Genomic DNA, 14,974 nt, shown 5'->3' on the forward strand with positions numbered 1-14,974 from the left:
CATTACATTTTGAATTTAGTTGCTAAATTGAGCTAGTGAGTAGACTTCAGTTAAATACTTTTATTAAAATAGTATGAGTTGATTTTTCAAAAAGCAGAATCAGCTGATCATGAGACAATATGCTGTTATAACACCAAAGTTGTCTTTATAAGAACTCCATCATTGACTCTTCACAGCCGCTCCCTGGGGTAAGTGTTGCCATGGGTCCTACTTCGTAAGGGGCTGTGGAGCTTGTGCAGGGCCCTGTGCAGTCGACTAGAAACAACAGTCATCGGCCACCCCCTGTGTGACCCAGGGTCAGAGCCTGAAGAAGGCCTGAGGCACACCTGGGGGAGGACGTGCTCCTTCGGGGACTTCGGTCATGCATTTTCAGACGTACCCAGTGTTAATAAATGTCACACTGGGCTGTTCCCCAAAGCCCTGGTCCCAGCTGTAAGTAATTTTCCTGGCGACATTGGATGAGGGCGTTTGCGGGCACCACCCCTTGCACCTGGGATTGTTGAGGAGCCTTGAGCCCAGGCCAGCCGCCTCAGCTTCTGTGACTTCCCAGCCTTTGCGTGCAAGTGGGCTGGCCAGGGCTTGTGGGTGGACTCCAAACCAACACCCATTAATTATTTTTTCATTAATTATTAACACTCATCAAGCCTTTTGTTAGAGAATCCAGGCAATGGCTGAGGCAGGGTGAGAAGGAGAGCCATGGGAGGCTGCACGCAGGCTTCAGCGCTAACAATACAGTTCAGCTCCACAGAAACGACTCAGCAAAGTAGATACCTTAGCGATAAATAGAAACCCTTCCAGCCCCCCCTTACCCCACACACACACACACACACTCTTTCTAGGGTAGGCTGGCCTCCACCCCCACTCTAATGCACTTAGCAAAGGAGGAGTTGGTGAATACCATGTTTTCGCCGTGGCATTGCATTTTCAGTGATGTTTGAGCCTCCTTTACATGTCAGCACCCCAGCCTCTGCCCAGCAGACCCAGCCCTAACCAGCCTTGGGTGCACAGCTCATGCAGGCATGAAAGGTTTGTGTTATTACCCTACAGGCCAGGGGCACATCCGTGATTTCTGGTTTTGTAGTGATGTTGATATGGCACAGGAGAAGGACAGCCATGTCTCAGGGACCATAATTGGAGAACCCTAGCCTCTGCAAGCTCCTGTTTCCTAGGGATTAGTGGAGTGTCTGTCCAAGTAAAGTTATCCTAAGCAAACGGGCACAAAGAGAAACAGGTAACCACATGCTAGATAGTCAGTTTCCATAAACAATGTTACTGCCAGTCAGAAAGGAATATCATTGATTGAGGGGCACATTTCCCACCCAGTTGAGCTAGTAATCGATCATGAAGTATTTATTGAGTAGCTACTATGTACTTGATATCATCCCAATGGTGGGAAAGGGAATGGATGAGTGAATGGGGCAAACAGAAAAAGGATGAAACTGTCCCTACCAATAAGAGGCTATCTGGTTAGAAGCCAGAATAACACACACACAAAAGTATGCCAACCATCAGCCACACAGTGACACTGCTGGGCTCAGGTGGGGGCAGTCAGTGGGAATGAGGGTCTTTGGGGAAGGCTGGGCAGGACTCAACTGGGCCCTGAGGACCCCAAGCAGGATGGCCGACACCTGCATAAGGCCCCCAGGCCATCGATGTGGGATGGCCAGGGCTTGCTCACTTGAGCTCAGAAACGCCTGGACCTTTGGGTGATCTTCCTATGGGGCTGCAAGAATGAGGTCAAGCCCCAGAATTTCACCCCCATACAAGGCAAACCCCACCTTCCTGTTGAGGTGTGCAGATTGTTGTCACCATGTCTTGGTCTCCCAGTGTGAATTCCTGACTTTCCCAGAGATGAGCTGACCCCAGCTCCAAACCCTCATGAGGGACTCCTCTAACACCTGTAGTGTAACCCTCAAGTACAAACAGCTGGGCCACCACATTCATAGCCCCATCGCTGCAGTCCAGGGAATCTCAGCCAACGGCAGGCTCCCTGAAACGGTTTCTAAAGCATCATTTGCATGCACATAATAGCAATTTTCGTAATGAAGGAGAGTCATAAAGAGTATTCAATTGTCTAAGAAAAATGGAATTTCAGTTACAAAATAGGGTTTTTTCTCTTTATTTATTTTTATTGTGAAATAAACATTTTTTTAAATTAGTTTCAGCTGTACAACACAGTGCACTAGTTATACTTTTTACCCCTCAAAGTGCAAAATAGGTTTGAAAGGTGACCTAGAATTTAAAGTGTTCCAGCTAGCAGACGGGAGCCTGCACTTGGGGACTTCAGAGTAACCATGGCAGGACACATTGTTTTAGCAATGTGCAAACCAGAGTAAGCTGGTGACATCGGGCAGGTTTGCTCTGTTTTGTTTTTGTGAATCAGTCTTGAGAGAAAAAGGTGAGAGGAAGGGAGTTCAGGAGGGCAGCCAGCCCACCACCACCGTTAGGTTTTGTGTTCAGAAGAGCAGTGGCAGCTCACCACATTCGGTGCTATTCATTCTGATGAGAAAAAAACACTTTTGCACAGAACACCTTTCATGTCTGCAAAAATAAGATTTCTTGAAACGGATGCATTTTCAACTAGTAAAAACCTAATATCCTGTTCATATTCAAAGTACACTAAAGCAAAAATTTGCATTTCAAGCTGAATTCAGAAAATTCCTTTTGCAAAGGCTGGGCAGTATGGAAAAATATATGTGGAAGAAAGACTCGGCCCTAGAAGCTGGGGGTGAGCCTGGGCCAGCTACTTCTCGTGCTTTCTCTGGACCTCAGCCGTCTCATCCCCCTTCCCCTGACTCCAGGTTTCTAGGTGTTCCTCCCCACCTCCTTCCCCGCCACCCCCTGGTAGGAACAGAGTTTAAAATTATCTGTCTACATTTTACAAATAAGTAACTAGGGCCACTCAGCGTGACAGCTGTTGTTCCCATAAAATGTGTCCTCCAAGCCAGTGTGGCTCGGTTGGGAGATTTCCCACCAGTGCTGTGGACCTTCCGATGCGGCACCCACCCCCTTCCCAACACTATCAGATTTTCACATCATAAGCCCAGGTTAGCAATTCATTGTCACCTTCTCTCAAGGCAAGAGCTCCCTGGGAACCCATTGATGTGCTTTCTGACTCGAACCCTATCTCCCCAGTGGAAAAGTTCTAGACCTGAAATTGTCACTGTAGGCAGAAAGAACAGGGCCACGGGGAGGAGGGTTGGGGCTAGGGGAAGTGAGGGACACAAAGAAAAGAGGAGATGAGATCATTCTTAAGAAAAGGTGCAGCTACAGCTAATTTTAATGGATTATAACATTATTAGCACTGTGGGCAGGGAAAAATCTCTATCCCCTCCCGTGTCACCATGACAGTTCCTACAAGGGAATCTCACCTCTCCATGGGAAGGAGTGGTCAGTGGAGACCCGACCTGGGAACGCCCGTAAAGCCATCCCTGAATATTTCACACCCTCATTGAAATATAATCCTAAATTTCTTTGTTTTTTGGAGCAGTTGCCCTTTTTCCTGGGCCTGTCCACTTCCGCATTTTGGGAGTGTATTCTTTCTTTTTATAAATAAATCCTCTGCTTGTTTGGCTAATCCAGGCTTTGTTTGCCTGGATTAATATTTTGGTACATCCTGGAATTCCTCCTCATGATGTTTACCAAGAACTCCCAGTTTCTCCTGCAACAGAACCAGGTGCATTTCTCTTCAGTGATACAAAAAAAAAAAAGAGAGAGAGAGAGAGCAAGTTTTCCTGCTCACAAAATGCTTCATTCTTTGGGGAGTGGAGACAGGTAATAAATGTGTATACAGGCATGACAATATTGGATAATGATAAGTGTCACAGAGACAAAAAGCCAGGTGAGGTGATGGGGTTCCTTTTAGTTGGGGAGTCAGGGAAAGCCTTCCTCACAAGGTGACAACCTCAATGAAGATGTAGGCACAACATACGAGGCCCGGTAAAGACCCTTCTATGATGATGGCCATTGTGACTGGAGCAGAGGACAGGGGAGAGATGGCCTCGAGGCAGGGACACCTCCTGAATGCACTGCCAGACAGTCCCAGGACAATGGGATCTCAGGCTTCTTTCAGCTTCACCATTGCAAATCTTAAATCAAGATTTAGGAAGCCCTCTATGCCAAATGTGACCCCTTAATTTGATGGTCTAGATTTTGTGACTTTCAGTTTTGGATTTTCTTATTTTCATCCAAATTCTTTTTTTTTTTTTTAAGATTTTTTTATTGGGGAATTGGGGGAAGGGGAACAGACAAGTTGCTGTCCTTTTGTTCTTCCGTCTAGTTGTGGAGGAAGTTGCTTCACTGGCCCAAGTTGGCACCATCATTATGCTCTTCCCGGGTGAGGCAGATCAGTCACCGGCTTTTGGACGGCCGCTCACGCTGGCTGCTGGCTGCTCACGCTGGCTGCTGGCTACACACGGTAGCCCACGGCAACCCACTGCCACAGGGGCTGCCGCCTACGCCGTCGCCGGTGACTCATGGCAGCCCAGCTCCAGGTTGAGCTGTTGTTCAGCATCTTAGCTGTAGAGGGCAGTGTCACTGGCCCTCATATGTGGGCTCCGAACCGGGGCCCTCTGGTGTCCCAAGCCAGCTCTTAACCAATGCGCCACTCGGCCGGCCCTTTTCATCCAAATTCTTAATATTACCAGGAAAAAAAAAATGTTTCTGACTTCCTTGTGGCCATACCTTTTCATACCTTATGTTTCACCTTGATGCAATCTTACACAGCCCAAGTTTGTTAAAAGAATATTCCTGTGTGAAGAGTAACACAATTTACTGGTAAATATCTACGTTCACATTTAGCATATAAATGAAACTTCTCCTTCATCTTCTTTTTTTTTCTAACAGAATCTGGGCTTACCCCAGACCAGTGATGAGTATAAAAGAGAAAGGCTAATTTTCCCTATTGTTGTTTCAAAGTACTCCTGCTGTGATGCCCCAGGCAACAAATGAAGCATTGTAAAGTCCTTAATGGTTCTCTCAATGGGCAATTATACATTTTTTACACAATAAATTTGTCAGTAATGCAGCTGATTGCATTCATTTATGAAAATGACTAAAAACAGTGAATCGAAAATTTTTTCTGTCTGGTTGTTAAGGTAATCATCAGAGACATAATAAAAAGTGTAGTAGGCCTGGAATCAGAAAACCTGGAGTTGAGCCCAGCTCATCTATGAGCCGGCAATGTGACCTTGAGGAAATGATGCCACCTCTCTAAGCCCCTATGTTCTTACCTATGTAAACGGGAGAATATAATAATATTTCCCAATATACTTCAGCCCAGAGAGCTGTTGGAGCAGGGACGGAAGGGTGTGTTATGGGAAAGAGCACCTGGGACGTTCTCAGGCATTGTAAGTTTCCAGTTTTTAAGGTGGGGGTGGTATATACATGTTTGTTTTAATATTCATCTTTAAATTGTTCATATACATTTTATATATTTGGGAGATATACGATATATTTCACAATAAATTTCTGAAGCAGTCAGTCAATACTTGTTGACAGACTTAACAAAAAGTAAATATCGTATTAGTTTTCCTCTGGACCTCCTAGCAAACAGAATAAACCTAGATAGAAGACAAAACAAGTATTCCCCTCAAATCAAAACATGCTCTTTTTAAAAAGAGTTTAATTGAAAGAGTAATCAGTGAAACAAATAAAACAAAAGGGCATATCATGCTCAGTGCTAATCCATCCCACCTGGCCCTCCGCTCCTCCTCACTTGAAGTTTTCTTAGATTTCTCTCCAGAAATAGTCTAGAAAACTAAAGGCAAAGAAAGAATCTTGAAAGTGGCAAGAGAGACGCATATAGAAGTATTTGTGTGTTCACCACTTCTTTACATAAATGGAAGTATGTTATACATGCTGCTCTGTACTTTGCATTTTTTCATTTATCTTGGAGATCTTTCAATATCAGCCTTATGGTTAAAAAAAATTTTTTTCACAGTATTTCCTCATATGGCTATGCTACACTTTATTTAAGCAGACCTCACTGATAAATATTTAGGTTGTTTCCAGTTTCTGCTCTTGCCCACATTTCTGCAACAACCATCTTTATGCTTATATATATATATATATATATACCTCACACATATATGAGTGCATCTGTAGAACAAAACCCAAAATGTAATTGATGAATCAAAAGGTAGATCCATTTAAATTTTAGTAGAGATTGCCAAAATGCCCTCCAAAGAGACAGTATACTTCCATCAACAGAATGCAAGAGTGCCGCTTTAAACATGACATCCTAGTGATATATGCTGTTAGTCTTTTTATTTACCTATTTATCAAACCTAAAGGTAAAACGAGTATTTTATCATTTGGACTTATTTCTTTAACTCAAAGTGAAGTTGAGGCACTCTTTTCTTTCTCTGAATTTCCTGTTTGGGTCCATTGACCATTTTTCTTTTGGTTTTTTTGTTCCTTTATTTATGGCTTCGTAACAGCTCTTTATATACAAGCCCTTTGCAATTATTCTCTAGGTTTGTGTTTCTTCTTTGTTATTGCTTGAATTTTACCTCTTGCAGAAATCTTTAATTATTGCATAGTCAAATGTATCACATTCTACCTACATATATATCAGGAGTGCCAAAAAATGTATACACGTGGACACTTTGGTCAACTTTGGTCACTCAAGCAATAGTTTGCTGTAATCAGAAGTGTCTGGACGCTGATGGTAACCACTTTGAGCACCTCTTGTAAGTGCAGATGTCAAACATGACTTGTATTCATCTTTTGTTATCAGTATATATTGAGTATTACAATTTTAATACAGTTTTCCTTTCTTAAATGGTGTATACATTATTTTTGGCACCTTCTGTATAGTATGAGGGTTGTTTCCTTAGAAAGTCTTTCTTACTCTGATACCATTATAAATATTTTCCTCCAGTATTTTTTTTTTAATTTTATTGGGGAGCCATGGTCACTGGTTACACTTTGCTTTCATGCTACAATGGCATAGTTGAGTCTTTTAGGGAGGGCGCAGCTCACAGTGGCCCATGCAGGGATCAAACTGGCAACCTTGGTGTTATCAGCACCACACTCTAACCAACTGAGCAAACCAGTCACCCTTGTCCTCCAGTACTTTTACTAGTTTGTTTTTCACTTTTCAATTTTGATCAATATCGTTTAATTAACTTATTTAGTGTAAGGAGTGAAATAAGGGTTCAACATTTTGTTTTCACCCCAGATGTCTATCCAGTTGTGTCAACTCTATTTTTTAACTAATTTGTTTTCTCCCCACAGTTTTGAAATGCCACATTATTTGGGTCTAAAAATTGCTGTATCTAGAAATTAAAAATTCTTGGATGGTAAATTGATAAATTAACTAAGTCCTTCCTGGCAAATTCATGGGACCATCAAAACAATAGAATAAATAGTGTGCTTATCATGTGTTGGTTCCTATTCTAAGTGTGTTGCTCGTATCTGCTCATTTAATCCATATGGCCATTCTATAAGGTAGATGCTATATGAGCTTTACTTACAGACAAGGACACTAAAGCACAGAGAAGTTAAGTAACTTGCCCAAGGTCACACTGCCTGTGAATGGCAAAGTCATGATTTGAACACAGATAGTTTGACTTTAGAATCCATGCTTCTATCCAACACTCTGCTGCCTCCATAAAATAGAAAACATGTTTGTGTGTGCTTCCTACATGCTAGGCACTGTTCTAGGAACTTCACATAGAATAATTTCACTCAGTCTTCACAACAATCCTAAGAAGTAAGCACTACTACTGTCTCCATTTTATGGACGAGCAGACAGAAGCAGAGTAAAACTGGAGGACAGAAAGGGGGGGAGGGGTGGTGTGAGATGAGTCCAGAGGAGGAGGACTTTTGCTTTATCTTTAGAGCAGCAAGGAATCACAAAAGTGTTTGAATCGGGGATGACCCGATCAGATTTGGTTTTTGTGAAGCTCGTTAGGAGCAGCATGGAGAATGGAAGGGGGAAAGGGCTGCGCAGTGGGTGTGGGGGAACCAGATATCAGACTAAGACCACGTTGCAGTGGCCCCCACCACATGACAGTGTCCACATGGCATGAGGATTACTACCCTCGGGGGCCAGGGACAGAGCCCAACACGGGTGTTTATGTTATTTACATTTTCAGAGAAAACCAGTGTCAAGAGGTCACCGCACCCCTGCTCGCCCAGCCAATGAGTGCTAATTCCCACCGCTCCTACCGACCCTCTTCACTCAGGCTCACAGATTGAACCCGCCAGATACTGGGGTGGGGGAGTGGAGCGGGGGCCTCATTACAGACTTGAAAGTTGAATTTGGCAATTCCCTCACCATCCTCTGTCTTTTCCCAATTTGATAGAAATCAAGGAGATTCTATTGATAATGTTGATAGATGAGCTTCTGATATTAAATATCTTTCGATCTTTTAAGGGTTTCCCTTCTGTTTTTGGTGAACTTTTCCTTGGACTTCTGCATATTCTTCTGAAGTTACTTCATGAATTTTCAGAATTGCTATCTTCTTGTCTGAATAAAGGGCAAGTTCAGGGCCCACTGCCGGCCGTGCTACTATTAACCACCCTCTCTCCCTGCAGATCCGAGTGATGCTGGACCTGTGCAACAGCACCAAGGGGATTTGCCTGACAGGTAGGCTGGCCGTGCAGCTGGCCAAGAGCTGCTCACAAGGAGAACATGTGTGCTAGGCCAAGGGCCGGGGCAGAAGGAACACCCAGCAACACTTCAGGTTATAAAAATACATGTTGGTTTACTTTTACCAGATGTTTTTAATGGGTTGAAAATCAATTGTCATATAAATATAAAAATGCTAATAATAATATTATTTTTGGTATTGCCATAGAAATATAGCATGGAAAATAAATAGGTGTTGGGTAATGGGAAACGTGTAGTACCTTGAACTGCTGCCATAGATGTTTTCCCTATTCCCATTAGTTTTTAAAAGGGAAAGACCTTGCTAAGTGACAGAGTTCTTTTTACCAGAGAATAGTGTTTTTTTTACCAGAAGTAATTGTTTGCCTATATCATATATATATATATATATATATATATATATATATATATATATAGCATGAATGGGAAGCCCTAGAAGCAAACCGCTGAGTTGTCCAAGAAGACACTGTTTCATTAGGAGCGCTCTGTGTGGTGCCTACTACGTGCGAAGTGGGACTGGCTGTTGGTCCCATGCTGCCCCCTGTACTCAATGAATCAAGAACAAATACAAGAGGGAGGGAATCCAGTTCAAGGCACATCAGCCTTGGGACAAGGAATGGCTAGTATATAGGGCAGGGGAGGAGAGGAGTGGTTTCAAAGTGATTGTCTGCCCCTGAGTCTGACAGTCCTTCATCTCGCCTGAGGGGAAGGGCGCCTGCCTCCTGCCTCCAGAAGCTGGGGACAAGGAAAAGTATAGACCTTGGAGCCCTGTTCGTGTGTGTGTGCCCTTCTCCCCCAGGATGGACCTACAGAGCCTGATTTCAGATGCTGCACTTTCTGCCTCTGAAGGGGGTATAGCATTCCGAGGAAACAGGGAGAAATTCTTTTTGCTTTAAACGTCTAGTATGGGGTAAATGCACAGCTCTCGTGGACTTTAAAAGATATGCAAAGACGTAGCCATCTGCAGCATTGTTGGGCCACCTCAGTCTGTGGCCCCAGGCTCCAGGAAGGTCCTGTTCACATCCCACCTGCACCCAGGGCTACACTGGTGTAGGCTGAGAACCCCTGCGTGGGGTGTATCAATTAGTAAGAAGCCTCACCCTTTTCTGCAGTATTCTCCCCAGTACCTCACAGTACTGCCTGCAGTGGGTGCTTAATGGGAGTGTGTCGAATGACTAAACCTGGGGTTTGAATAAGTGATTAAATGGGGAGTGGGGGTGGGCTGGTAAGAAAGAAACTTCCCCAAGTCCAAGTCTGCCTCTCCTTCACTTAGTTTGGCCTCAGAGAGAAAAGCTGTAATCCTGTGGCTTCTGGGTAAATACTAATTGAATTACTTAAGTCACATTTCAGTCCTTACAGAAAATTAAATATCTTTAGAACAGCTTGGTCCTTTATTCTGAAACTCTTGTAGCTTAAGCACCTTTCTTCCATCTCGGGAAGCCCCTTTTCAGAGTTCTTGCATGTAACAATAATAAGTGCTAGAGAAATGCTCAGGTGGATAGAATTACAGGCACAAAAGCCCCGTTGAGAGGCCCAGGAAAAGCCTCTTCCTTTTTGATGTTTATAGTGATAGAAGGAGAGCCAGACTGCTCAGTGAATGGAGGATGGAGCTATTGAGACCACTTAGGGGAGATTGACAGGGGCTAGGGGATCGAATCCACACTGGAAACGGGTTGAGGAGGGTATTCTTTGACACCTGAAAATGGTTTTCAAAAGCCAGTACCTTCTCCTGTCATGCCAGCTTGAAATCGGGCCTCCTTTCACACAGAAAGTTCTTCCATTAAAACTTTGGTGTGAAAAGGACAAATTACAAAGTGAGGTGGTACCTTGGGATAGGCCAAGCTGTGCGGATTGGGGGTGAGGAGGTGACAGCACCCAGGACTGAATCGGCAACGTCAGGAGGAGGGGAGAGAGCCTTGGTCCAGAGCCCCATGAAGACGCCCGCAGGAAAGGTTGCCAGGGCAGACCCTGGGCATGGGGCCTGAGAACAAGGTCTAGCTTTTTACATTAGATTCATCTTTGAAAAAGCAGGCGCTTGTGACTCGAGGCTAGTCCAGCTGTGGCCATAAGACCCCATTCCTGTTCCTTTTCCTGGACCTAGCTGTGGTTGCTATGGAGACAAGGATAGATGCTGTGTAGTTCTGTATAGCCTGTGACATCTCAAATGAAGATGAGAGCAATTCACCAGCTAGAGTAGTTAGGGGCTTTTGCTGGTGCAGGGTTTATCAAACAGCATAGGCTTTTGTGTAGGCATCTTACCTCTGAGCCCACATTGCCTTAGAAACCCCAGGACATCTTCTGGGCGAGCAGGTATCTTGAAGAAGGCAGGTTATTGAATTATCCTTCACTTCTAGTGGCTTCCACATCTGGACTTGTTGGAAAATCTCTAAACCGTAACATTGCTGAACTGATTGTCGGGACCGAGGTGCTTTAAATAGACAGTGCCCATTCTCCTTGCAGCCAAGTGACTCCAACCTGGTGATGGCACATATCACTACTCCTTATCCTTTACCCAGGCAGACATCAATAATGCATCACAATTGCTGCTGAGCGTGACCTCATGTCATTCTTTTCTGTTGCTCCATAAAGCTGTATTAATTGATTAGAATTAGCACTTGAAATAAAACCTATTTGTCATCCCTACTCTAATTTTTTAAGGTTACCATGGGCCATAATTCAAAGTTGAAATGCACCACATAAATGGAATTGGACCAAAGCTGCAGTTTAATGGGGGCGTATGAGGAAAGATGCCTTTTCAAGTCAGGTATCCTGGATAGCTGCAGTGGGTGTACCAGCAATCATAGGATGGGAACTGAGGCCTCAGAGCTGTAGCCAGTGCAACCTTTGGTAAACAAATGGACAGGCCCTTCTCAGCTAATGCATCTGATCGTGTTCACTCAACTAGCCTCCCCAAGCAAACTAGCTGGTGGTCTTAGTGTTGGTAGATTCCAACTCTAAGTGTGAGAGCTTGGGCCCTCTCGGGCCATCCCTTAAGGAGAGCCACACATGGCTGACTCCCAGGGTGAAGGGGAGGCCACCACCCCTCTGGCCGGGGCTCCTGTCTGGCCCTGAAGCTGCGGCGGCATGAGCCTGAGTCCCAGGAAGTCCTCGCTGGGGCGAGAGCGGGAGAGACTCAGGACTCCAGACCTCAGACCTCAGGAGTGCTTCAGGCGTGAGTGTATCAGGTTTATGAATTTGGGCCTTTCACTAGCTCTTCCTAAAGCAGTAGAACCAGACTTCGCTTTCTGAAATGTTTCTATTTGAGGGTTTTTGGCTTTTTTTTCCTCCATCAGCAAGACTTTGGGAAATGTGTAACCACTTCCTCTGTGGTCATTGCTATGTGAAGCAGGTGCCTTGGGTCATGTAACACTTGTTTTGACACTGTTCCAGGGACAGCAGGATAGCATTCAGGCCCCAGTGGGGCGGAACCAGGAACTGGAAAGCCACCGAGAACCCACCCAGCTCCTCGCTCACTCTCTCAGTCTATCTGGCTTTCTCGCGATACCCAGACTCTCGTCTCTGCTTCTCTCTACTTCATTCTCTTCTCTCTGCAGACTGACTTTTTTTTTTTTTTTTACTGTGCATGGCCATCCAAAGCCTCTCGTTTACATGACTAGGAGCATTGTGGATCAATTTTGGATCTCAAGGAGAAGAAGAACCTAAGTGGCTCAATGATTATCAAGCATCTAGCCAATTCTAATCGACTCTGGCTCGGAGTGTGGGATAGGGACAGTCAGAGCCGGCTACATCATTTGCAGGGCCCAGTGCAAAATGAAAGGCAGGGGCCCTTAAAAAGCAGGGTTTTCCTTCTTTCCTCCTTTCTTTCATGGTCTCACTCTCAACCTGTTATGGAGGCACTTTTTGTTTGCTATTTAATGCCAGACTCCCTGAGGCATGGGATACGCACCGAGTGAGTACAGACCCTCACAGGTACAGGGGGCCCCACCCTGTGACTCAGGCATGCTGGGCACACACCCAACCCTGGCGTTCCCTGCACTCATGCTCAGGCCCCCACCAGAGTGGAAGGGTGGCAGCCGTCGAATGGGGCGGGGAGTCTGGAGAACACTCCCTATCGGGGGGCAGGGGAGCACCCAGAAAACCTGTCCAGGGGAGGCAGGGGAAAGCAGCAGCACATACGGACCAAGGCTCCACGTCCCTGGAACATGTCTCGTCATCCCATCGGACTTCCTTTACAAAACACAAAGTCAAAGATAAAATTATGAAGCGTTTCTAGCCGGCAACCACAGAGCATTAAACCTAAGCAGAGGGTCCCCTTCTGCATGTGGGGAGCTGGAGGCAGGCTCAGGAAATCAGCCTTTCGTGCAGCATTGACAGGAATGTTGCTGTCTACAGGTATTCCCAGAGGGCCTGTGAGGCAGAAGCGGGGAAGGGTCAGGAGTTTTCTAAACGCCCAGTTGGCACATATAAATAATGTGACGTTTAACATTATGATAATACTGTATATCTGAGCTTCTTCCAGGTATAAGGAGCCTTTGGGCAGCTCAGTTGGAATCCTGAGAGGACAGTGGGACAGGCTTGTCATTGCTGTAGCACTCTGCTTCTGAGCTCTTTGGAACTGTCTGTCATCATTTCTCTTTTGAACTTCTCTTCTCCATTAGCTTCAGGGCAGGGGACCTACTGGATTCCCTCGTGTGTCTTTGGATCACTCTCTCTCTCTTTCCTGGTGCCTCTTCTATCACCTGCCTCTCCCCAGATGGGGTGTGTCCCCTTCTCTCTCTGTCCCAAAATTTGTCTGGTCCAGACATTTTACTTTTGCCTCAAAACTAATAGCTCTCAACCTTTCTAGGATCAGAGACCCCTTTAAGGATTTGCTAATAGTGATTGATACTTTTCCCAGAAAATTTTCACATCAGATGTGACGGGGGAGGGGGACCCAGGACCATCTACATCCCAATCACCTGTCATGCTTGGTAAAAATGCAGGCTCCTGGGCCTCTAAATCCAAACTTAACTAGACTCTCCAAATGGGGCCCAGGTAGCTGCATTTTAAAAAGCATTCCAGGGCCGGCTGAGTGACTCAGTTGGTTAAGAACTCACTCAAGAGTGTGAGCTCTGTGCAACAGTGGTTCAATTCCCAGCCCGAGCTGAGCAGCCGCTGAGCTGCCAACAGGTAGCAGGATGGCTCAGCTTAAAAAAAAAAAAAAAAGTGTGTTGATAAAAAGCATTCTGGGTGATTCTATGGACTCAAATAACTAACAGCTGTAGCCATAGTGTTAGTGGCTCTTTGTCAGGAAACCCTAATTTAAGCACTTCACCATAGTGACACCGTTGGCCATGGCTAGTGGGTCCTAAATAGATAGCTCCATCCAGGACCTCTCTCCAATTGTCCCACTACATGGAAATGGTTATTGAACTGTTCTGGGAACTTTTGAAACCTATTATATACAGTTGATTCTTGCTTGTTCATCTTTTTTCCTACCAATCTGCACTTCTGAATTTGGCTCCATCTGGAGTCAGGGATGATGATTGATTCCTTTGGACCTCTGTCAACTATCCACATCACTCCCTTACCAGTGTGTATGTGTGTGCCATCTGGTGGTCAAGTCATATGGCCACAGGCTACACGGACCCTAGAAAATATGCCATTTTCAGCAAATCATTTTTGCTCCAAGTAGAGCTATAAGTATCGAAAGCATACCTTCAAATACACGTATTCTTCCAAGAGTCCTCATGTCTGTAAAATAGCCTCTCTCCATAAATACCCTAGGTTCCCAGCCATCTGAGAGGACTTCTTTGTCTCTTAACCAGTCAGACATGTTGCCCTGTTCATTCTTGTGCTGAAATACCTCTTGAATTTCTAGTTTTCTCTACAACCCTACAGTGACCAACCATATTTAGCCATAATCTTCTCACTAATTTTAACTGCAAAGACCCTCTGGGTATCTTCTCCCCACCCCCTCATTTTCATCTCTCTCTTTCTCACACCTAATTCCCTAGTTCTCTTCAACGTCTATCTACAGAGATCTCGAATGCACACTAATCTCACGGTGTCAGCCCCTTGCTTAAATATCTACTGTAGCTCCCTATTGCCTCACAAATACCGTCCATACCTCTCTGCTTGGTATTCAAGTGCAGCCGCCCACATCCGCCCCACCATGGACTTTCTCAGCTTCATCCTTGCACGTGCCAGCTTGGAGGGTCTTCTTCCTTTCTTGCCCTGAATCGTGCAAGTTCCCACCTCCTGCTGGTCGCCTGCATGGATGTCCAGCTCTCCCTCACCCCTGCAGCCATCTCAGGCCCATTGCTTCCTTAGTGCCCCAGCTTAAATCTGGAGGCCCCCTCAAACTGCCTCAGTACCCCTTTGGGGGGTGCGGTGCTTCTCCGTAGCTCCCTCACA

At 45.2% G+C, this 14,974-nt stretch overlaps 1 protein-coding gene across 2 annotated transcripts in view; it reads left to right on the top strand.

Annotated features, from left to right (window-relative positions):
• GLDN (gliomedin) overlaps positions 1–14,974 on the top strand; it is a 57,114-nt gene that overhangs the window by 16,819 nt on the left and 25,321 nt on the right. For both annotated transcript variants that reach the window (XM_019663843.1, XM_019663848.1), the window contains exon 2: positions 8,545–8,596. In XM_019663843.1, the coding sequence (XP_019519388.1) occupies positions 8,545–8,596 (52 nt within the window). The remainder of the gene's footprint in view (positions 1–8,544; positions 8,597–14,974) is intronic.

Source organism: Hipposideros armiger, unplaced genomic scaffold, assembly GCF_001890085.2.
Source record: "Hipposideros armiger isolate ML-2016 unplaced genomic scaffold, ASM189008v1 scaffold_12, whole genome shotgun sequence".
NCBI classification, from domain to species: domain Eukaryota; kingdom Metazoa; phylum Chordata; class Mammalia; order Chiroptera; family Hipposideridae; genus Hipposideros; species Hipposideros armiger.